Source organism: Lytechinus variegatus, chromosome 10 (genome assembly GCF_018143015.1).
Source record: "Lytechinus variegatus isolate NC3 chromosome 10, Lvar_3.0, whole genome shotgun sequence".
Classification (NCBI taxonomy): domain Eukaryota; kingdom Metazoa; phylum Echinodermata; class Echinoidea; order Temnopleuroida; family Toxopneustidae; genus Lytechinus; species Lytechinus variegatus.
In genome coordinates, this window is record NC_054749.1 from 14,421,601 (window position 1) to 14,447,547 (window position 25,947).

Below are 25,947 nucleotides of genomic sequence, written 5' to 3' on the forward strand. Positions count from 1 at the left end.
ATCCAATATCGGGAGGTCGTAAACAAACCATAAATCATTTCAGGCTACGCTGGGAAGAATATTATGTTCGGAAATGAAATGAGTTTATATTTGATGAGATACACCTGTAAAATGTAACAGATATTGGGGAATGTTCCATCCATGAAACATATAGTGAGTTTCATTTACCGTGTTTACACACTGCATTGGCTCGCGGTTCAGAACCTCAGGCCGATGCAGAATCGGCCTTTTTGTTGCGTGTAAACGCGATTGACTTGCATCGGCTCTCGGTGCAGAATCGGCAATTTTGCACCACCAAAGTAGTAGGTTCAGAACCGCAATGCAGAATCGGCTTTTCATCTATGTTTAAACAGAAAGCCGATTCTACATCGGCAATTGGCGCACATTTCATTTACTTTACCATTATGACGTACTTGTAAGCGCACGGATCCAATGTTGTCTTTATTACGACGTATATTGTTGGTGCGCAGATCATTTCAGGTTTTTGCCATGCGAGCCAATTTTGCACTGCGAGCTGTGACAGCGTGTAAATGCGGTACACGAAAAACCAGAAGCCGATTCTGCACGTGTAAACACGATAATCAACAAATTTAATTTAAGTCAATTAGTAGATGTTAAGATTTCAGTAGCTTATAATAAATGAATTATTTTTATCATGGAACGCTCCTTCACACTGGAAGCATGCAATTCCAGTTCAAGGAACAAAATTTTACTTCTTGTGCAAGTGAGTACGGCTTTCAATAAGATTGAAATTGCAAAAAGGCATGTTCATTGAATTCCTGTGTGTACATTAGTTTGTTTTGTTTTTTCTAATTTTAGAGATGTACATGTACATGTATGTATGAAGCTATGTAGATTCCAACAGATGACATCATCTCATCATATCTTTTAAGGTTATAGCAGCATAGAGTAATAGAAAAGCTGCTACTTGGTGATAGAGGATTTTTATTTCATCAACACATCTTTTTCACTTAATCACCAGTATACCAAAATGTTGTGGCCTTTCTATTGTATTGCAGCACCCACTGTCAACACACTATGAAAAACAAACATCCTAGTGAATTCAATACCCACTTCATACTCAAAATTGACTATCAGAGTACTAGTCAAAATAAACAATGCAATTTCCTTGATACTTTCACATTGGCAAAAACTTAAATTAAACATTTCTAAAATGTGATCTCACTACCAGCAGATATTAGAGGGAAGATACATTTCAAGTATTCAAATTCTAATAGAAAACAATCTACCTCAAAAAAGGGGTAATGATTACAAAAATTGAGAATAGTCTATGCCGCAATATTATATTTTGTGCTATTATTCAGCAATGTTTCATCCAAGATCAGAAAAACAAGAGAGAAGTATTACCTTGTGTTTGGGACAGGTCATGGAGTAGTTATCTTGATGAAGCTGACACTCTGAAACACAAGAGAAAGGAAACATATGAATTTTATGCCGATATTAAAATTTCACGTCAGCATAGTATGAAAAACAGAGAGACATAGCAAAAATATTTAATATTGAATACACTGTATCAAACATAGGGAGTCAAAGTTTGCTTTTTATGATAAAACTTTAAAAATAAAAAAAAACTCATATTAATCACATTGAATTTTTCATGTTCATTTTGTATTAATTCATAAAATTTGAAGTTTAATTCAGCAAGTCTGTCATTTAAAAAAATCTATTTCAATTTCATAACCACCCCGAGTTATATACAGTATAGAGGTGCACTAATACATAGACTTAAAGGTACAAAAGAAAGTAATGGCAGCAAACTATTATTTCATGAGAAAGCCTTTTAAAACAAGGTTAATTACCACCATATTATTATAAATCTAGATCTAGTACATTGAAATCAACTAATCTTTGTGATCATGAAATCTTAGCTGAAAAACAAGAATTCTGATGATCACCAACACAAAATGCATACATGTGACAGTGTATTATTTGTTTGAAAAAATACCCAACAATTTATGGAATTCTGTTATTTTGTTCATTTCTAACTTTCTAAGACTAAGCAATTACACATTTTTTCCCAGAGCCATTTGGCAAATACATTTTTGCTTATACATATAAACAATTGGGTGGTCATTTTATTGTATTGTGTTCGAACTCATTTTGAGATCATTAACAGAACCAGCATTTATCTTTTCACTAGAGTCCAATTTAAAGAGAAATTCCAGTAGTTGCAGTAAACACTGATTTCATGAGGAAGTCTGTAAAACAAGGCTTAATTGTCAGTATATCATCGAGGATCTAGATCTGGTACAGTTACATTAACTGAACTTTGTGAAATCTTGAAATCTACGCTGAAAAATGTTCACACCGAAGATCCCCAACACAGATAAGCGCACGTGGGACAATGTATAATTATTGCTTAGAGCGTCGGGCCCGACGCTCTACCCGAATCCTGTGCTTATTTGCTGATTTCTCAGCAATTACACAATTTCTTCCAGAATCCTTTGGCACATGCGTTTTATTTATACAAACAGACACTTTGGTGGTCATTTCATTGGATTCTGTACGAACTCATTTTGATATCGTTACCAAAACTAGCATTTACCTTTAACTTAAATGTAGACCATGGTCCAAACTGTGCTGTGCTAAAATTATAGGAAGCCAAAAATGTAAATCTTCTGTTTAAATTGTATGTTTCTTATGTTCACTATATTGTATTTACATTGTATGTTTCTTATGTTCACATTGTGTTTACATTGTATGTTTCGTATGTTCACTACATTGTGTTTACATTGTATGTTTCTTATGTTCACTATAATGTGTTTACTTTGTATGTTTCTTATGTTCATCATAATGTGTTTACATTGTATGTTTCTTATATTCACTACATTGTGTTTGAAATGTATGTTTCTTTTATAGTTCACTATGCTCTTTTATTGTGCCATAATGGTGAAAAAAAACTATTCTGCTTATCATTCCCAGATGAATGATTTAAGCAGCAACTAATACCGTTTTCAGGAACGCATGATTTTTTGGTCTGCACCAGGCTCGCACTAAAATAGTCCGTACCACAAGCATTCAGTAACTACATAGCAGAGCAGCGCTACTTTTACGATATCCCATTCAAATACTTGGGCGAAATAAGGGATGGAGCTGGTCTGGATCTGCGAGTTACTGAAAGTGGTATTCTATGATAAATTGAACCTGTACCACTAGAGATTTGTGTTATAATTGGCTATCCATATGTAAACCACAACTTCGACCACAGTTTGAATTAAACTAGAGTTCAGAAAACAGGCCTACATATTAAAGTGTAGAGATTGTTACAGTCTCTTACCAGCTTCCACAGCACACAGATAGTGGTAGACTTGCTTGCATCCTTTATACATGCAACCTATAGATGCCCCCGTATCTCGACACAGGCTGCATTTCTGTAAAGAATAGAATTTAAATTTGAATATGGTAGTACATACATTAGTTGTTGGAGAATTCTAGTATATTCATGCCAATTTGAAATTTTAGAAATATGTGGAGTTTTAAAAGTGAATTGATAAAATAAGAATGAGGATCCCGAATGTTATTAGATGTTGTTTATAAAAAAAATAATTTATCAGTTCAAATACTAGTAAGCATTAATCAACAAGTGTGGGTTGCTCATTGGAAGAAATTTGTTGGTGGATACAAGAAAGCTTCACAACTTCACTACGACTACACCTTGCTTTACAAAGAAGATCTTGAAATTCATTTTAAAGTTTGTATCTCTCCTATGTTCTGGAGACTTTTGGAGGATAGCTATCAACCCAAGAAAGGATATTGTTTTCATCCAATTATTTTCAAGATAAGAGCAAGAAAGGAGGGACACTTCGGTATTCCTATATCCTTCACAAACACAAAGGTCCATCATATCGAACCATAAACATCCTCCTAATAAACATGGTTCATACAACTACACAAGTCAACTAAAAACGGTGGTAAAATACAGGAGTAAGACTTTACACCTGTACAGAAAAGATACAGATACAGTTAATTTTATACGGTGAAATTTATAATAAACAACTATACCTTGTTTTCTGCTTCTTTGGATGCTTCGTGAATGCCATACAGAGTACCTTGGAGAAATATGACACCTTGTGACCACACAGCACATTCTTCATGGACCCAAAGCTCCACAAAATCACTTTCACTTTCACTTTTTCTCCTCTTCAACGATTTCCTACCCGTCGTTAAGGACATGTCCTCCATGTACGTTTTGATCTGCCGCCATTTACGAGTCTTTGAGAAATCAGCCTGCTTTGCCATCAATGACTTCCCCCTCTGACTTCTGCTCTCCTGGACCGACCCTTTCCTTGATGTTCCTGCACTTTGCCTTCCACCTTTGGAGCCACGACGCGATTCCCACGAGTCACTTCCTCTGTGTTTGTCATTCTTTGATGTACTGTCCTTCTTTGAGCAAGGGACATCACATCCTGGTGGATAGTATGGTCCATACAGGTCACCAAGTATACCAAAGTTTGGAGGATTTCCACATAGTGTACATACCCATAACCCTGTGGGAACTGGGCACTCCGAGGAAAGGACAGCGGCCTGTCCAACATGTCCAGCAACAACAACATTGTGTCTCTTGGTGTGCTTCACCACCTTCTGCTTCTTCTTTCCACCTTTGACAATCTCCTCTTCAGCATCATGTGAATTAACGAATTTGCTTGATACCACACTCTCAATGCTAGAACCTTCAACTCTCAGGATAGGCCCTCGAACAACAGGCGCACTGGCCTCCGACTTCCCTTTCACGGGAGTAACAGTTTTAGATTGCTTAGCTTTATTTGGGTCCTCCTCTTCTCCACCATCCATTGAAAGCTTCTTTTTCCTTGTGTATTTCCTCTTAGGTTTTACTTCATCCCCTTCTTGTTTATTCTTACTACCTGGAGGTCTTCCTCTTCTCTTCTTCAAAGGAAGAGAATCATTCCCAGAACTGTTTCCACTGCCCTCAGGGCTCTTCCTCTTACTTGTAGGAGTGGTCATAGGATCCTTCTCAAGTGAAGGTGGTGTCTTTGGGACTTGTTTATCAAAATCAGTATTCTGTGAGGAAGTGGAAGCTATATCTTTATTTGGTTCACTGACTGGGGAATGCTTGGTTAGGGGTTCACTTTGGCACTTAGTTTCTGGTAATGACTTACTTGTGGATTCCTCTTTCCCTTTGACAGTCTCTTCTTTACATAAGTTTGTTTCTTTGGTTTGACAAGAGTTCTGAGGTTGAGACTGCTTGGACAAAGGTGGTTTGAACGGGGATTCATTTACATCACAGTTACTGTTGGTAGACTCTACACTGTCTTGTTTTGTGATACCATTTCTTCCATTTGGCTTGGCATTGACCTTCCCACAGTACGTTTTAGTCACCTTTTTTAGAGGAGTTACAGTCTCAAGGTCTTTTTCATTTAATAAGTCACTTTGTGAGTTTACTTCATCAACATCTTTGTTCCCTGAATCTGGCAATCCATTGGAAAGTCCTCCTTTTGTTTCATGTTTCATGTTTTCACACATTCCATTATTTCCAGGAGTTCTGTTTGTCTTTGTACTTTCTGTATTGTGATTTGAGGAATCAGATTTAACAGATTCTCCAGGTGAACCGTTCTCAATAACAGGAAGATTCTTATCTGAAACGATTTCATCTAATGTCTCCTTGACCTTTGAATCACTTAGGTCTGCAACCATTTCCTCTAATCGAGGCAAGTGCCCAGGGTCAGACATCTTTCTAGGTCCACTGTGATTACGGGATCTCTCACTATTTGGCCTCTGATCTCCAGGCTTTGTATGCACAAGTTCTACATATTGTCCTCTACTGTCGGTCTGGTCAACAGGTCGAACCTTAGGAGAAGGCAGTGGGTATAACTGCTGCTGACCGGGTGGTTGCGGATATGGACGGTGAATGCCAGCAGATGCAGGGGATTTGGACCTGCCATGGGACATTGGAGGCAAGTGATCAACAGAATTTCCAGGAAGAGTAGGAACGCTTTGAGCACGGGAAGCTGTAGGTGACATCTGAGAAACAAATGGAACAGGGGAACTAGCTGGTAGACTCTTTGGACTATGTAGGGTTCCTACAGGACGCATACTGTTTGGAGAAGCAAGAGGTGGAGAGGCGTGATTAAGGTGATTATGTGGTGACGTAGGTGATGTAGGGAAGCCAAATGGTGTTGACCGATTTCCTGGAGATGTCTGGTTGTGAGGATACATTCCAGGTCCATGCATCATGATGGGAGAAGGAACTGTTGGACCAGCACTAGCAGATCTTGGATATGGGTGTCCATGCCCGTTGGGACTTCCCAAAGGGCTTGTCGCTGGCATCTGCCTCTGGTAAGGACTGGACATTCCACCGGAGGAAGGATAGTTTGCTCCTGGGGGAGAAAACCCGCTGTTTAAAGGAGACGGAGAATGTCCATGTGGAAAGTAGTTGTGTGAACTTGGCCCTGTAGAATACTGGCTGGCATAACCAGACAATGTCTGTGAAGCTGGACCAAAATTGTTGGACGGTACTCTTTGCTGGTCCCCAGACGGTGGCATGTTGGGTACCCCTTGCTGGGGGTAACTACTGGCCGAGTTCTGACCAGGTATATCAAAGTCTTCAGTAAGGGCCCTCATCATAGGACCCATCTTGGACTGGTCCATATTGTTGACAGGGTAAGATGGATCTTGCTGTTGCTGCTGCTGCTGCTGTTGAGGTGGCATGCAGGTTGAAGACCCTTGGTTGTGGTTATAGAAGTACTGGTTCTGCTGCTCCATGACTTCTGTTTAACATTCAGTAGTCTCCAAGCCTGTGAGAAAAGGTAAACAAGAAATAAGGCACATTGTGAGTCTTTCACATGTCTGCATGAAATGGTACAGGTGTAATTAAAATTGCTTAATATATTTCTTGTTAATTCTTTATCATTTTAAATAGCAATCATTCGTATGGGTTTTTTTCTCTTTTGAAGGACTCCTAGTTATTTCAATGTTCATTATAGATATAAACAAAAATCAGTTATTGTGTTTATTCTTTTATGCCTGTCACATTCAGCATGTCTGTGAAACATCAGAGATGCCATCTGGACATGCACTCCTTCATCAGGGAGTATGACCCAGACCCACAATATCAAATCAAATAGTATGTTCCTGCTATAAATATGATGTACATGTAATCCCTTGTTCAGACAGAAGACAAAATAAGACAGAACGAGGTGAGTCCCTCAAACTAATTCTACACACCAATACATGGAATGAATGAGTGAATCCATCTTCATCTATTGAAATATATTCATATCTCAGTACACTTTGTGTGCTGGCAAAATATATGCCTGTAATGTGAGGAAAGGGCAAATGCATTATGCACTGATCCCAAATTATAGCCTTCAGTCAATGCTTTTGAAAAATGTTTCCTTTCCAAATTTATAATTGAACAAGCATCACTAACATTTTTTTTTTAAACTGAAGACAATTTTAAAGATTCACGAACACCACTTCATAATTCTGACTAGTTCATACTGTATAAGGAGTAATTTTTTTTACAATCATTTAGAACCAGATGCAATTTTTCTGAAAGAATAAAGATAAAAAACCTAATTTAGTCTGAGGGAAAGGCTGGAGAGCTGAAAGGATCAGCATCATGGGATGAAGTCCTGATGACTGATGTGTGTGTTTAGTCTGAATGCATATATAGCAACACCGGGTATCCCAATCATTATGAGAGGATTCCATTGGTCAGAGCATAGTGGTAAGTGGTAGGAAGGGGAGGGAGGGAGCAGGAGAAGGGGTGGGATGGAGAAGGGGTGGGGTGTGGGGTGGAGTGTAGGAGATGGAGAGGGAAGAGAATGGGATGGAAATGGGGAGAGGAAAGTGGTGGATGAAAATGAGGAGAGGGGAGGGGATGGACAGGGGACGATAGGTGAGGGGATTGGAGGGGAAGAGGGAAGGGGGATGGAAATGGTGACGAGAGGGGAGGGGATGGAAATACGGAGAGTAGGAGCGACAAGTAGAGAAGAGAAGGGGAGTGGGAAGGAAATGAGAGAGGGGAGGGTAACAGTATGGAAATGGGGAGAGGGGAATGGTATGGAAATTGGGAGGACAGAATACCACATGAACACTCATCAATAGAACTCTTTCTAGGTGCCAAGATCGAAGGAAGCAACCTACAAAAAAATGTACACTGTACAGTAAATCTATAATCTACAGTAAATTCAGCTGCACCCTCTCATAACCCAGTGCATTTACAAGAAATACAGTTTACATGTAAATGTAAGTCCTGCATACATGATGTACATGTAAGACTATAATATTTTTATCAAAATCCAGATTTAGAAATAAGTCTGCAGTGTACATGTATGTAAAGTGTATCAAAATTCAGTATTTTGGTGTATTTGAGTTTAAGATTTGCATGTATGTATATGCATGCTCCACAACCATTGTACAACAAATATTGGAAGCACAGAATGACCCGAGCATTAACCCTGTGAGTGAATCCTCAATCTACAGGTGGTTTCAGACCGCCTCGAAGTTCGCCAGTTCCAGGTATTCTCTGATCGGGAAATTTACCCCGATCAGAAAATACCAGGTATTTTGGTAATGTGATACGCGTAATTTCCCCGAAAGAAACTACCCGCTAAATAGTGGGTACTTGGCGAAATTACGAGAACTTTCGTGGGGATTTTCCAAGGTCGCAGGTATTTAGCCCAGCGTGTTGTTGGGCGCGGCGGCGTGGGTGGCTGCTGGGCTAGTGATTTTGAATCTCGCGCCTTGCCTGCTTATCAGACCATACTGCGCATGCTCGTAACTTCGGGAACTTATCCCGAAGGATGTGTTTCGGGGCGGTGTGAATGCAGGAATAATTAACGGGTATTTTTTAGCCGAAAACAGTTCCCGTAATTTAACGGGGATTCTTGTGATCGAGGCGGTTTGAAACCACCTTACATGTAGCATCAAGTGCTGTCAGATCTGATATCAATCTACAAGTTTGACCTCTCATTCCGCTCTTTATCAAAATAGAAGACTGTAATAAATTGGCTTGCATAACAGATCATTGTGAACAGTGTTACAGACAGTGTACATGTACATATTCTTGAAATGTAGTAAAGAAATTAACAAAAATGTGTACAAGTGGTCTACATTATTACGTAAAATGTAGAGGATACCTATAACATTGTACATGAGGGTTGACCGTATGTTCAATTAATTCCCCAAATGACAAGTGTCCACGTACATACAGGTGTACATATATCCATGTACAGTTGTGCTAGAAAGTTGGTGAACCACCGGGGGGGGGGGGGGGGGGGGGGGGGGGGGTACTCGAACAAAAAAGTAGTAGGTATGTGCCGCAGGCGAGACAAAATAAGGGGGCCTTGGAGCAGGCTTATTGTAAAAATGAGGGTCCTCGGAACTACAAATATTTGTGAAAACAGGGGTCCTTGGAACAGGTCGCCTGCGTGTGAGTGCATTTGCATCCCTATGGAACGTGCATGCAGCTAGCCCGGCGGCATAGGCGCCGAGTGCGCTAGCGCAGAGGCGATGGTCGGACAGCGCTCTGCGGCCGCTTTTCATCAAAATTGCGGCTCATTGTAGCAGATCAATACAGCAGGAACGGCGTAACGGAAAATATGCGAACGGCTTTCTTTGTTCTTTTTCTCAATAAGACAAAAATGCTATGCCTTGGAACGGAAATTTGAGTGTAAAAATGGGGGTCCCCTTCGCGACACATACCCACTATGCATTATATACTGAGTGCCCCCCCCCCCCCCCCCCGGGTTAACCCCAACAGAAAATGCATTCCTCCATGCTGAGAAGTCAAACAATGGCAGCTTCCATGGGTGTAAATAATGGGTTCAATCAACTGCAATTTGGAATCAGGGAGACATGAACGTCATTAGAAAGGTACATGTAAGTCATTAGGTGGTTTCAAACCGCCTCGATCACAAAAATCCCCGTTAAATCACGAGAACTTTTTTAGGCTGAACAATACCCATTAATTATTCCTGCATTCACACAGCCCTGAAACATACCCTTCGGGATAAGTTCCTGAAGTTATGAGCATGCGCAGTATGGTCTGATAAGCAGGCAAGGCACGAGATTCAAAATCACTAGCCCAGCAGCCACCCACGGCTGGACACGCTGGGCTAAAAGTTCCCGTAATTTGCTTTCACATCGCCAAAATACCTGCAACCTTGGAAAAATCCCAGCAAAAGTTCTCGTAATTTCGCCAAGTACCTACTATTTAGCAGGTATTTTTTCGGGGAAATTACGCGTAGTTTGCTTTCACATTAATTACCAAAATACCTGGTATTTTCTGATCGGGGTAAATTTCCCGATCAGAGAATACCTGGAACTGACGAACTTCGAGGCGATCTGAAACCACCTATTAGAAAGGTAAAAGATAGGCCATGCCTTTCTTATGACATCGTTTTTTTTTTCCGCCCTGGATTCCCTTTTAATGGAGACAACAACACTACACATTTTGGCCAGCCCAGAGAAATTAACATTTTGTGATACCGGTATTTTATCACCTGACTTCACAATTAAATACATAATCTAAAACATGGCAGAACTTGTAGGGAGAGTGACGGAATTCACGGAAATGGCCTTTTGAAACACAAAGTGGCATTTCAAACGGAAAATCACGGAAAACATATTTTTCATCAAAATACACAGAACAGCAACACAAATTACTCCAAAATCTCAACAAAATATGAATATTAAATGGCCACAAAACCTCACAAAACACGATCTCACTTCACCACAATCACAACAAAATCAACACATCGTGACTGCTCATCACTCCTTCACACCCGATCGTACCCCTCGCCCCGGTCCTTCCCTACTGCTCTGGCAAGAAAACATTCACATGCAGGTCGTGTTTTGCTGCCCTCTACATTTGAAAAATGTACAGCACGATCTTGAAATCCAAAATGGCGGATAGAATGAAATCGTTGACTGCTCGAAACGATGTCCAAAACCCCCCAAAATTATCTATAAAAGTTCATTCAACAGTGAAATAATGCTAGAAATGTGAAAGGTGAGGATGTACATGTACATGTATTCATGTTAGATATATGTGTCAAAATATTTTTTGCGCCCTCATAGAACCGATTAGAGCGGATTGTACTGCATTGTTGGTACAGTGACAGATCCAAATTTTGACCAGCGCGAGCGTTAACTTGTGTTATTGCTACTGGATGGGTAAACGGAATTGTCACTTTTCCGTGTGTACAAAGTCTATGGGGAAACGGAATTTCCGTTTTCTGACATGCCGAAACGGAATTTAAGATTTTCTGAAACGGAAAAGGCAATTTTTTGAAACGGAAAATCACTGTCCCTAAACTTGTACATGTACACTTGAAATATGTTCATTTTCTGGCAGGGTTCACTAAACTTTTTAGCATCATTGTACGTATATTCAGTATACATGTACATGTAGCACCTACAAGTACAAATTGTACCATGAAATCTGAAAAAAGATTTGTTCAAGAAATCAACTTCACTACTATTGGTGCAAACATATCCCAGTCTTCAGTTTGAAAGTTTTGTATTAAGTGCTGTGATAATGAACAGTTCCATTTTCCAGTGACTACATAAACTATATACTGAATATGTAAAAACATAAGAATCTAGATATTTCATTTAAAGGACAAGTCCAATCCAACATGATTTAAATAAAAAGAGAAAAATACAAGAATAACACTGAAATTTCATCAAAATCAGATGTAATTGTAAACTAAGAACGTTATGACATTTTAAAACTAAAAAAAAATTCACAAAAATATCAGTGACATGCAAATGAAATAGTTGGTGATGTCCTTCACTCATTATTTCTTTTATTTTATTGTTTGAATTATAAAATATTTCAATTTTTACGATTATGACTATAAGGACCAACTTGACTGAACCACAAAATGTTATGAAATTCCACATATTCAGGGAGGAATAAAACTCCTTTCACATGAAAATGAGGAGAAATTTTGAATATTTCATTTCATAAAATACAAACGAAAAGTGAGTGAATGATGTTATCAGTTGCCTCATTTGCATACCGACCAGGATTTTCAAACTGTGTTGTGAAATTCTAAAATATCATAACGTTCTAATTTTACATCTGATTTTGATGAAATTTTCAGTGTTATGCTTGTTGGAGTTTCCCTTTTTATATTCAAATCAACTTTCTATGAAGGTGGACTTGTCATTTATTAAAAAAAAGCTTGTCAAATTCAAAGAATAGTCAAATATGTCCATGTGCAGTACATTATACATGTATGTCGGCCTAAACATGTACATGTATTTGTACATACATGTAAATCTACACCAAAGCCTAAATATACATTTAGAATGCCATTTCTAACTTTAAACAAGGGGGAACCTGTGGAACATATGGTGGATACATGTACATACATTGTAGATGTAAAGCACTGCACAAGAGGAATAAAACACATTTTTCAATTTCCAGATTGATTGCACTCAGACAGACAGATAAATTGAACAGGAAATCTCTTCACCGTGATACATATGCAGCGGTGCCTGTTTTGGACAAGGCCTTTTGGAAATCCCAAAGGAACACGAGACAACTACATGTACATGTACAATGTGTAGGCCCAAAATGCACATATCCAATGTACATGTACATGTATCTAAAAAAAAATATGGCTAAAATTTGTTGAAGTTGTAAACTTGTAATCAAATCTCTAAACATTATCTCCAGAAGACGACAACAGAAATTGAAGCTATATGTGGTTGCTCGATAATTTCAAGATTAATGAAAATATGTAAAGAACTAAAAAAAAAATGTTTTTATAGAAATGTTAAAAACCACTGCAAAGTACAAAGCAATATATTTCACAACCCTATTAAACAAGCCTAATGGTGTGTACATATACTGTATGTTAGTGCTGCAGCCGAACCGCCGAACCGAACGGAAGTTCGCCGAACTTGGCACTTCCGAACCGGACCGAACCGAACCGAACTCAAAGGCCTGGTTCGGAAGTTCGGTAAAAAAAAATATGTTTGTATGCAATGCGTGAATGCGATGACTACATAGATTTAAGTATAAAATTAACAAAATATATATTGGTTAGTGATTGTGCACAAAGAGAATTCCACTCAATATATTTTTAAAATCCACTATGATAGCTCCCATCTCGTCTTTGATTGAACTGTTATCAACTTAAGAATATTTTATTAACATAAATATATTTTTTCTTGATAAAATGAGGGGGCATTTTGAAGCTAAACTCGGTATAAAAGTGTGGTGTATTTACGTATTGCCGTAATCGATCGTGATCGTAATCGGACCTAATCATTTTGTATTTAATAAAGAAAAAGAACCAGACATAAATTCATTCCTCATAAATGACAAAGTATGACAGTTTCGGTCTCGTGTTTGATTAAATTTTATCATTTTCAATTTTTTTTATAAACATGAATAGGCCTGGGAGTAAACATCGATTGATCGAATGGTTCGATTGGCATGCCGCCAATCACCAATCGATTAGCAAAATATACACTAATCGTTGGCATAACTCTAATACCCAAGTAATAATAATAAAATGACAAGAAAACATTGATGACAGCTGTTTTTTACAGGTTTAAAAATTATGTTACCGAGGTAATGTTTCAAAAATTATCAATGATTGTATCACATTCACAGTTACATACCAACATGATAGCGCTCCGAAAATGTTAATCCCACCCGACCTTGCCCTCATACACAAAATAAGTCATTGTGTGCGTGCACAATAATAAGTAAACACATAACCAGCTCACTTGAGCTGATTGGACCTTCGGATAGCCAATGAAACTTTGGGAAACAAAGAAGCGGAAGGCATGTGGTTCCCTTTATTATCAGGAAAGGTCATGACTTCAGAAATAAATTGACCCCTCCCCCATCTGTGTGTGTGTGTGTGCGTGTGAGGGAAAGAGAGAGGGAAGGATAGGGGGTGGGAGCCGGAGAATTTCTTTCATGTTTCAGAACAATGCAACCTTTTTTATATCCCCCTCAACCAATGAAAACTACATTCCAACACGCGCCCGCCTTCACCAGTACTTTCTCGACTAGTCTCCAAAAATAGACCCAGTTATACATGTGGGTTCAAATGATAAAAAATCGTAATTTTGAAAGGTATTTCAAATGAAATATTTTTTTTTAAATACATGTGTAGCATCGTGGGCAGTGCCACAAGTGGAGGCGGGGACATGGTGTGGGCAAGGGATGAAATTTTTCAAGTGAAATGCTCCACCTGGGCTCAGTCTCAAAGAATATACTTCATGAATGAGTTGTTTACGTCTTTGGACTCGGCGGGGCTGATTCATTTATATGCAGGGGTGTGGCACTTGGAGGGATGCATGCATAATACCAGGGTACCAGTATTGATTTAGGAAAGATTTTCGTTGGAACAATAAACTGAAAGATTTAATCTCATTTTATGAAGTTTCTTTTGATATAAAAAATCATGGAGAAGGGGGAAAAGGGCCTCATTTATGCTAAACATGTGACTTTGATGGAGATTTCTTCATGGAGGGGTCACCATAAAGTAGGTCAACTATTGTGACTTAAAAGACGTGATTCCCGACGAACAATCGAATCATTCAATTATTTTTCCAGGAAATAATCCAATGGTAATAATAACAATTGTCACAGGCCTAAACATGAATATATTTTTTCCTTATAAAATGTGGGGACAATTTAAGCTTAACTCAGTTAAAAAGTGTAGTTGAATTACGTATTGCTGTAATCGGATGTACATTTAATTGAAAAGACATAAATTAATTCCTTGTGACTGACAAAGTAATGGTAAAGTATATATATTCCACCTTCTGAAATTTCCATATTAATATAAAAGATAAATAAGAGATGAAGGAATGAGGGTGAAAAAAACAAAAAAGATAAAAATTCAAACCAAATCAACGCATGTTCCCTGATCGATGTTCCGGAAATGGTTGGAAAGGAAAGTTGAAACAGGAAGTCCAAACAACCTGCTCTCGGTTGCTATTATACAGGTAAAATTCGTATTCCAAACTTGAAACGTTTTTCCATTGTCAATATTTTCTTAAAAGTGGTTTAATCTGGCCAATTACTGAAAATGAAATGATAAATTATCAGTTCCGTCTTAGTTCTGACGATCAACGCCGAGTGATTTCACAACACTAAAATACGCAGTACAGTCCCATGTACTCATTTTCGTGTTAGAAATATGTTTGAAGTCACGTAGCGTCGATCTTTCTGGACCAAGAATGGACTGATATTTTATCTTTTTAAAGTAATTCATTGACCAGATTTTACCACTTTTCAGGAAATAGGGACTTTCTAAAACACTCATATTCTTTGGAATGTGAATTTTACCAGTATAATAACAGTTGAGTGGAGATTGTTTGTCTACTATTTCGACATTCCCGATCAACACTTTCCAATTTGAGAAGCTGCGTTGGCAATGACATCGTAATCGATCATGATCATAGCTACATGAAATAATCGTGAAAAAATATTCTGATCTTTGTAATTCTATTTCTGTGATGTCCTGATTCTCTCCTTATCAATATTTTTTTCTTTTGATTTTTTTTTATTTTCATTTTAAAAATAAAAGTAGAAATGACTTATTTTTTGTTTATTAAAACAAAAGAAAGATCAACAATTATCTTAACTATTCTTTTTAGAAACAAAATTTATTATTAATACATGACAGTTCATTGAAGAAATTACTTGTCTGTAGGTCGGCAATCTTTATTTTTGATATGTTAAATTTAATTTGGCATTTATTGCCGAACCCCGAACCGAACCAAAGTTCGGAAAAAAATTGCCGAACCCTGCCGAACCGAACCGAACCCGAACATGCCGCCTGACTTGCAACTGTACATGTATGTACATGATGCAGAGCTACTGACTTCCCTGAAATGTTAAAAGCCAAAACATGTATTGTCTAATGTTCACATCACATACAATTGGCATGAAGATGCAGTTGGAATGGATTGCCTGCCCCAATTTGCAATGAGCTTGATACGATCTTGATGGTCCTCCAGATATTCCATTGACCTAATTTATGATCTCCATTCCAGTGCTCCATTTCTACACCACACCATAATGCATCAACTGTCAAGAGACAGCTGAGTCTTCTTACATGAACTTATAAATAAGGCTCAGCAATAAAAATTCATTGTAAATTCAGAAATCATACGCATATTTTTTTTACTTCTATGTATGTGCAGCAAGAAAATAACACGTCTCTCAGGCTCTCGGCATTAAAGTTTGCGTTCATGAATTCAGAAATGGTCCACATTATATTTTTTGTATCAAAGTGCAGCAAGAATAGTAAGTCAATATATTGCTTGCATTAGATCCAAATATTGATGTTTTATGGAGATTGAATGGCATGTACTACTTATCCAAGGCCATGGCCTTAAGCCTTGGGATGTTTATGTGCCTTTTTAAAGTTCCCTATTTGTACTGAATCAAATATCTGCCCTTGCCCTTTTATATACAATTTATTTATTATTACCATAATGTACAGTACTAACGATCATTTTATATACGTAATTAGTACATGTAGATCACAACCAACACAGAAAATTTCAAATTGCCGAAGTTATTATTGACCTCTCAAAATAGATTCGCCAGCAATTGCAAAGAACAGATGAAAGTGCTCCTTCATGTCGCTTTTTGCCTTCCAAACCATCTTTATAAAAGGTCAAGTCCACCTCAGAAAAATGTTGATTTGAATCAATAGAAAAAAATCAGACAAGCACAATGCTGAAAATTTCATCAAAATCGGATGTGAAATAAGAAAGATATGACATTTCAAAGTTTTGCTTACTTTTAACGAAATAGTTATATGAACGAGCCAGTTACATCCAAATGAGAGAGTCGATGATGTCACTCACTCACTATTTCTTTTGTTTTTTATTGTTTGAATTATACAATATTTCAATTTTTACGAAATTGATGATTAGGACCTCCTTGCCTGAAGCACAAAATGTTATGGAATTCCACGTGTTCAGGGAGGAATGAAACTTCATTTCACATGACAATGATGAGAAAATCAAAATATTTTATATTTCATATAATAAAATACAAAAGAAATAGTGAGTGATGTCATCAGTTCCCTCATTTGCATACCGACCGAGATGTGCATATACATGTAGGGCCTACATGTAACTGTTTTGTGAAATGAAACAAAACTTTAAAATGTCATAACTTTCTTATTTTACATCCGATTTTGATGAAATTTTCAGTGTTATGCTTGTTGAATTTTTCTCTTTTTATTCAAATCAAGTTTTTGTTGGGGTGGACTTGTCCTTCAATAATTCTAATGATTGATACTCTTCTCATGCATTTTATGTGAATTCTGCAGTACATTTTTTATTAACAATCATGATTACTTTTACAGCTGTTTCATCAGACATTATCCTATTTGGCCAGGTACCAGAATACTCTACACATTGACTCAATACTCCTGGTATTGAGTTTGTTGGAATCGGATCCCATTTCGTAGATTGATTGTACATGACTAATAAGCGAGTGAAATCATTATAGGGAAAAAAATTATGACTGCCAATAACCCTGCACTTGTACATGCACCTCGTATACAGGCCTACATGTACAAACTGAACATGTACAGTACTTGCACTAGGCCTAACTTTCAGTCGCAACTATTTTCTGTCACAGTGCCATTGATTGTGATGTGTCCTACAAATATTTGAGCCTGGACAGAAGACTATTGAAGTTAAGCTGACCACATTTGTGATGTTTATTCTGCCAGGTCACATTCTTCCCACACAGCTCAGCCTGCTAGAGTGCCCCTGAGCTGAGAATTGCAGATGGATCCATGCTTTACCACATACAGTCCAATACACCCCACATTAGTGAGTTCTGTACCTCGATTGTGGATTTTTAAAAAGAAAAGCCTGTGCTATGGCTATGCTTTCTCTGTGCGTCTGACATCAGGAAGCTACTTAAAACAGCTTCTTTTTCATATGAGAGAAAATAAACATTGTACAGGGTATGTAAATTGAGGAAGAGCACTGAGTGAAAAAATATTGTGTTGCTTCTGTACATACATGTACATGTAGGCCTTCTGTACATATATCGGGCCCTGTTGTGTTGCATACATGTACATTGTACATGTACATGTACAGGTAAATGTTAAGATTACAAACTGAACCATTCATCAACAAATATTATGACTTAGATGCATTGATAATTGCAATAACTTCGTAAAGGTGTTTGTACATGGAACTCCCATTCTTGAATTTTGATTGGTCGCTCAGCATTATTACCATGATAGTCATTGGATAGCAAAGGACCGAGTGGTGAGGTTGTCACTGCAAAAATAAAACATTGCAGGCACACGAAACATACATGTACAGTTGCAATAAGAGGCAGTAGAATTCAAAGAATTATCTACATGTACACGTATGTATTCACCATGGCCAATTCAAAAATTCAAAAACACACCTATTCATACTTGAACCCAAAGTCCATTCAATTGTAAACTATCAGTGTACAATCATGCACAGCCCACATACAGACAAGTATAATCTTTGTACATGTACAGTGTAGCCCCCCCCCCCCCCAACAAGACTTATTCCTAAATTTATAATGTTAAAGAATTCACATTTCTTCCAATAACCTTTTTCAGCTTGAAAGAACAAGTTCACCTCGACAGAAGCTGATTTGAATAGAGAAAACTGCACAGCACTAAAAATTTTAATAAAAAAAAGAATAAGGTCATGTCTAAAAGAGGTCAGTATGCAAGGATTTGATGATAATATACACACACTTTTTTTCTTTTGCATTTTATCATAATCATATCATACATACAGTATGTATGTAGATTTAAAAGATCATCGAGGATCTCCAACACATCACAGTATATCACATACCATTTGGAATCAAAATGTTTTAGGCCTATTAAATAAAAAAATGAAATACTATATCATTTTATAAAATGAAATATGAACAAACAAGTGAGTGTATGACATCTAACATCTGTTCCCTCATTGCATACATGTACATGTACGCCTACCCAACATTGTCACATGCAAATAATAAAAACATTTCATAACTTTACATCTGAATATGATGAAATTAAACTACTGTTTAGCATTTGATTTCCCACTACATGTATTTATCAAATCAACTTTTTGTTGGGATGGACTTGAGCGGTGACCTCTAAAAGGCAGTATCTCCAGTTGGAATGCACGTGCCAATCTGGCATTTTCAAGGTCATTCTACACTGTATACAGTAGGTGGTTTCAGACCGCCTCGAAGTTCGCCAGTTCCAGGTATTCTCTGATCGGGAAATTTACCCCGATCAGAAAATACCAGGTATTTTGGTAATGTGAAAGCAAACTACGCGTAATTTCCCCGAAAGAAAATACCTGCTAAACAGTAGGTACTTGGCGAAATTACGAGAACTTTCGTGGGGATTTTTCCAAGGTCGCAGGTATTTTGGCGATGTGAAAGCAAATTACGGGAACTTTTAGCCCAGCGTGTCGTTGGGCGCCGGTGTGGGTGGCTGCTGGGCTAGTGATTTTGAATCTCGCGCCTTACCTGCTTATCAGACCACACTGCGCATGCTCTTAACTTCGGGAACTTATCCCGAATTGGATGTGTTTCGGGGCGGTGTGAATGCAGGAATAATTAACGGGTATTTTTTAGCCTTAAAAAGTTCTTGTAATTTAATGGGGATTCTTGTGATCGAGGCGGTTTGAAACCACCTAATGTAGTTTGCACCATATTCAATCTTCCATGTAACACAATGCATTGGAAGGAAGCTACTGCATGTACTACACCGTCAGCCATTGTCCACCTGGAAGTGGATGCTTCTAATATGTATTCTGAAGTATAAAAAGTAAACCACGTGGATTAGTATCCTAGCAACCCAGGCTTTCTCCCTGTTGATTTCTGCCCTGGCTGAACGCCCTTGGCCAGATTGGAGCAGAGTGGAGAAGAGATGCATGGAAATGAAATTTTCTTCAATAGCGATGATGGTACTTGCCTGTCATCCTTTGTGGCAGATACATGTACATGCATGCATCGTACAATAATTACTGCGGGTATTTATACCTCCATGTACTCAAATACCTACACCAAGGCTCCACATTAACTTTTTTTGGTGGTGGCCCGTTCGGGCCACCAAAACCTTCAAATAATTTTTTTTGGTGGCCCATTAATAAAGTTTGGTGGCCCGAAAAATATAAAGAAAAACATTAATTTAAAATGAATAAAACAAAGTGAAATATTCTGCAGTCACTAACACGTACACGTACCACTATTCTTTGTACATCTTGTATGTAAATCGTGCTTGCTGTTATTTTACTTTGCTTATTTTGTGGTAATATATAAATTGTTCTATCATTGTAAATATGAAATGATTGAAAGAGAATAAAAGAATTGTATTGTTCCCAGGTTGTGGATTTTTAATCTCCGTGTCGACACACACTCATAATGGTAAAGTAAATAAATAGTGCATATAGCAAACTCAGATAGATTTACAAAACAATTATTTTTCCTTTCTTTTTGATCATAAAACCTAGATTATGCAGGCCCCAAATCCAGTTTATTTTCTCTTTTCCACCATATTATAGCAGGAGAAAATCACAGAAAAATATGCTGCAGAATTTATAGAACAATGTGTAAAAGGTGGAAATAAAAAAAATCATTTTTAGAATAGTATACTGAAAAAAGAAATAAAAAATTGTAAAAAATGAATAAGTGAAATAAAACAAAAGAAAAAATGAAGAAAGAAAAAACAAAGAACAGGAAAAAAACATTTGAGAACAAAAGAAAATGTAACTTTGTAAGAAAAATGAATAAGACAAAATTATCAAAAAATGGGGAAAATTATTATTATTCAGTAGAAACATGTTCTTTAATCAGGCATATTCAATGGGAAGGGGTATAAATGGTTTAATCACTGTAAAAAAAATGAAAGAAAAAAAATGAGAAAACGGCAAAAATTATCTGGAAAAAATAGTGAGAAAATTCCTTCCCTATATTTGACAAAATGATGGAAAAATTCACATTTCATATCAATGAAATGCCTTCCCAAAGTATTTACTTCCTTAAGAGTGGTTTAAGAAGTCATTTGTAAACAAGAAAGAAAGAAGCTGCCTATTTATTTTTGGCTAGAAGAGGCACAGCTTCGAAATAAACCAAATATCAACATACATACAAATGCACATACGGGACTGTGATGTACTCACCTATGTGTTTTATGTGTATTAATGCATTTGGAAATCGGTCTTTTTGAGTCAAAAGAGAGGTCATAATTCCTCCTTTTAATGCTTGCAGATAATCAGGTTTCAGTAATACGGACTGTAGAAGGGCATTTCATTGGTGTAAAATGTGACTTTGACGTAGATTTTCAGAGTTCTGGGGAAGATTTCTTAGCAGTAACATTTCGTATCGCAGCTCCCTGAGTCTGAATAGTCTGCTAGCGCACAGCTAGCTGCAGTGGTTTCATGCACGCAAAGCTCAGCCAGACAGCCGGCGCGGCCGGCTGAATAATAGTTACTGTATGCTAGCGGTAGTAGGCCTACGTACTGTCATGACTATGCAATCTTTGTGTGTGTGTATTTGTGTGTAGATTAACAAAAAAGGCGCATGACGAATTGGCTTGCAATTTGAACTGTAGAAAGTTGATAAATACATGCAAAATCGGGAGAAAAATTGCGCTACTTTGAAAATTATTGGTTGCCCGATTCGGGCCACCAAAACTTAACATTTTTTCAATAATGGTTGCCCGAGATGAATTTTTGGTGGCCCGGGCCACCGGGCCACCGCTAATGTCGAGCCTTGCCTACACTGTACTCAAATAATTAAAGCCAGAATGGACCATTCATGCCTGAGTTTTTCAAATAAAGTACACTTCCGTAGTGCAGAGGCTGCATACATGTACAATGTACTTTAAATGAATGCAATCATTTGAATTGACGTACATGTATTGTAATTTATGTGAATCTAAGCATGCTCTTTTTCATTTTCACATGACATTGATAGGCCTACAGTTATTTCAGATTAGAAAAAGAGCACAACAATTATTTTGGAAATAAAAAATAAGCAAAAGAAGCAAATTTACAAAACACATGATAGCCTGAATGTACATGTACATACATGTACATGCTTATATAGGACTACATGTACATGTACATCCATACGTGCACTATTCGAAATGTTGCAGAATGTATTCCCACAAGAATCAAAATGTGAATCAAAACAACCAGCCTACATCGATATGCACACAATACTTTTAAGAGCAGAACAATGTACAAGTCCATGTATAGGGACAGTGATTTTCCGTTTCTAAAAATTGCCTTTTCCGTTTCAGAAAATCTCAAATTCCGTTTCAGCATGTCTGAAAACGGAAATTCCGTTTCCCCATAGACTTTGTGTACAAGAAAAATTGACAATTCCGTTTACATAGAAAACCAATACGCAACGAGTAGCGATGTCAAAATGCTGCTCAAAATGCTGCTCAAAATTTGCATCTACCAATGTACTAACATCGCTTTAAAATCCATATTAATCGAAGAGATTCAAGCTCATAAAATATTTAGGGAAACATAATCAACATGAATATATTCTCACCTTTCATATTATTAGCATTATTTTATTGTTAAATGGGATTTTATCGCTGATTTGGGGACTTTTCGGACATCGTTTTGAGCAGTCGACGACTTCCGAATATCCGCCATTTTGGATTTGATGAATCACCGTGATCATTATATTATGACCGAACGTAGAGGGCAGCAACACACGGCCGGATTCTGCCTTCTATGCGGACGTAAGTGTAAACTAATTTGGATACAATCGAGTGATGGAGAGGCTCGAGTGTAGTTACGATGTGTTGATTGTCATGATTGTTGTTGCAAAGTGAGATCGTGTTTTTTCAGTTGATATTCGTATTTTGTTGAGGATTTGGGATTAATTTCTGTTGCTTTTTTGTGCATTTTGAGAAAAAACATGTTTTCCGTGATTTTCCGTTTCAAACTGTCGATTCCGTGAATTCCGTCCGTTTTCCGCGATCGCGGAAAATCACTGTCCCTACATGTAGGCCCACGTACATGTACAGTACAATCCCACCTTTCCCCTAAACATCTCATATACAAATGGAGAGCAAGGAAAGTTCAAGCATATATTGTCACTTGTAATATATAACCAAGCAAAATGATCACTGAAAGAAACATGAATATATATCTTACCAATCACAATATGTCACCAAAGGAAGCGCATATTCCACACATGGTAGCCAATATCCGAGCAATGCGAAAAACGTAAATTCCATTAATCCATGGCAACAAGCGATTTGTTCCTCACGATGCCAGCTTTATATTCTTTCTTGACTGCTCGACTGTTCCGAGCAAAATGAAAAACTCCTGACAGAGACGAATATCCCTCTTGATGATGAAATTCTTTCTCCGGGGTTTTTTCTTTCCAGCACTGATTTATGCGAGATGCAGATCGAGCTCTACTACCCACAGCCAGCCAAAGTCAGGCTTTCATTAATCACGGTGACTGGGGCAGGGGCTAATGCAACATGCGTCCTGCGTGGCTGATTGATGCTAGCATTCTTGAGGGTCAATCATCAGCCATCTTTAGAAGGCAGGTTGCTGTCCACCAAGAAGGGTGTATCATGGACTGAAAGATGCAGCCTGATGGCAAAGAACCTACATGAAGGGGTAGACAAAAAGATAAAAACAATCATCAAATGTTGTTACAGGAATATGACATTCTTGAACGGATTTGTACATGAAGGCAACAACCGTGCAAATATGAGGAGAGCCAGTCAGGACAATGTTCTGCAGTATCCATCTTTTTTTTTAATCGTGGGAGCCTTATAAAAAAATACCAAGTTCCCCGTTTCTAACATGAACAGGACAGTTTAGGCCGAAGTTCTACAATACATTATCAGAATTTATATGTAGAAATAATAGGCCCCAGACTTTTACAAAGTGAGCCTATTTGTAATTTCATGAACATTATTTACTTGTGTTCGATTAAAAAAAATTGAAAACATTTTCATCCTGAACTTATGATGTACATTTATGTACATTTTCAAAAATTGTTTCACATTACTATGAATCTATGAATAAGAGCAGTTTCCCCAATACTGCATGTAGTTGCTTTAAAATAAACACACTCTGACAAAAAGATTGGTCTCCACTTTTGAAGATTTTGCTTTTTTTCTAGCATCCACTTGAATAATTATGGTAAAGTAATTTGATCTTTCTGTCTGGAAAATGTTTTACATAAAATGTTATCATATCTCACACATGGGCACCTGAATTATCTCAGTGAGGCCAGAATGTAAACAAGCCTACTCATTGTTCAAGTCAAACATCAATCAAATTGCTAATGTCCTCATAGAAAGACCACTTCCCCAATGTATAAATACATAGAAACTATTAGTCTTATCATAATAGACAAGTTTCTGTCATAACAAAAACAAGTGGAATGCCAATGGCAGTATCACCTGCTAACATATTTCAATATAGCAGCAATGATCACTTTGTATTCAACATAAAATATTGTGTTTTTTTTTCTATTTACCCTTTTAACATTTAGAAAATAATGTAGGCGTACATACCAGTATGTATACCTAAAATACTACACAAATTCTACATGTATCTATCACTATCGTATGTAAAGCTTCAATGAAAATGAAATTGAATGAACTTGATGATTTACTTTTGAAATTAGGAGGTACAATTTTTTTTATTAATACTATTTTTTTACCTGGAAACCTTCAACATTGATCAAGAGACATGAAATCTAATAATGAAATCTTATTTGAACTGCAAATACAAAAAAAGTTCTTCATAACATTGGATACGAACACAAGATGTACTAAATTTGTGAATTTTGCTTTCATGATTACAATATTATAAACTATATATATAACAACATGCAATATTTAGTACAGCTACCTTGAACGAGCATTCCATGTTGCACCTGGTTGGCGAGTGGCAAATGTAGATAAATGCCTTGTAAAGGCCGCAAGTGCTGCACAGGGATTTGAACCCTGGACCTTCTGGGGCAAAGTCCAGAGAATTATCCACTGAGCAACAACACCTCTGCCTTAGTTCACTGACCTGAAATGACCTAGGCCTACATGTATGACTTTGACTTGGTCAGATGTTATTCACTCCATGTGATTTGTACTATCTGCTAGTGCTATGAGTGATTTTAGAAAGAGTGAAATACAATATCATGCATGCGTATTATCCAACACTAGATCTGTGTTATTCTTCAAATAAAAATATATTGTAATGATTTGATTAACCTTTTCACTGTCAAAGTTTTTATTTTTTGGGTAGTGTATTCTTTTATATCTTAAATGGGCTATAAAATGTATATGTACGTCCGACCCCTATAAAATTTTCTGTCTCTGATTTCTTGTTCTTTTGACAGTCTGTAATGTTCTCAAAGGACCACGCTTTGGTGTATGAAGTGAAGTAAGACTTGAGAAAAATGGGGGTCGGACAAACAAAAAGTGTGATCATTATATGGAATTGCCCTTACATGTACAATGCCAACCTAACATCCGTCCACTGCTTTTATATAAGAATCAAACGTGAAAATGAAAGGGTATTACTTCCGAAGACTAAGCATGCAAAAAACAGCATGGTATTATGCCCAAGTGTGTGTCATTGTGTGTCTGTATACATCGGAGGCTGGGTTATAAATGCATGCTGCGTGAATGGTGTGTATTTAGAACCCAGTGTCTGACTCCACTCCATTTATTCTCTCAGCCTATTCCCTGCATGGGGCAAGATGTGCATTCGTCCCACACAAATAAATCCATGCTGCATGCAATGGTTTGTATTTTTAGGAAGAAGTGGAGGGTTGTTGTTGAAAAAAACATGATGGACTAGGGCAACGGAATAGGAAAGAGCAGAAAAAACACCTTGCATTTCCACAGAATTTTTGTTAGATAGGCAATAGTGACATTCTGTACACGTAGATGAAATAACAAAATAGAA

General features: G+C 37.4%; 1 protein-coding gene across 1 annotated transcript in view; it reads right to left on the bottom strand.

The window, feature by feature from the left end:
- The window catches only part of LOC121422965 (nascent polypeptide-associated complex subunit alpha, muscle-specific form-like), a 37,902-nt gene that overhangs the window by 4,427 nt on the left and 7,528 nt on the right, over positions 1-25,947 (bottom strand). Inside the window, exons 2-5 of the mRNA XM_041618215.1 lie at positions 23,167-23,631; positions 4,024-6,773; positions 3,299-3,392; positions 1,369-1,418 (exon numbers count right to left, since the gene is read on the bottom strand). Coding sequence (XP_041474149.1) covers positions 1,369-1,418; positions 3,299-3,392; positions 4,024-6,741 — 2,862 coding nt within the window. The 5' untranslated portion in view covers positions 6,742-6,773; positions 23,167-23,631. The remainder of the gene's footprint in view (positions 1-1,368; positions 1,419-3,298; positions 3,393-4,023; positions 6,774-23,166; positions 23,632-25,947) is intronic.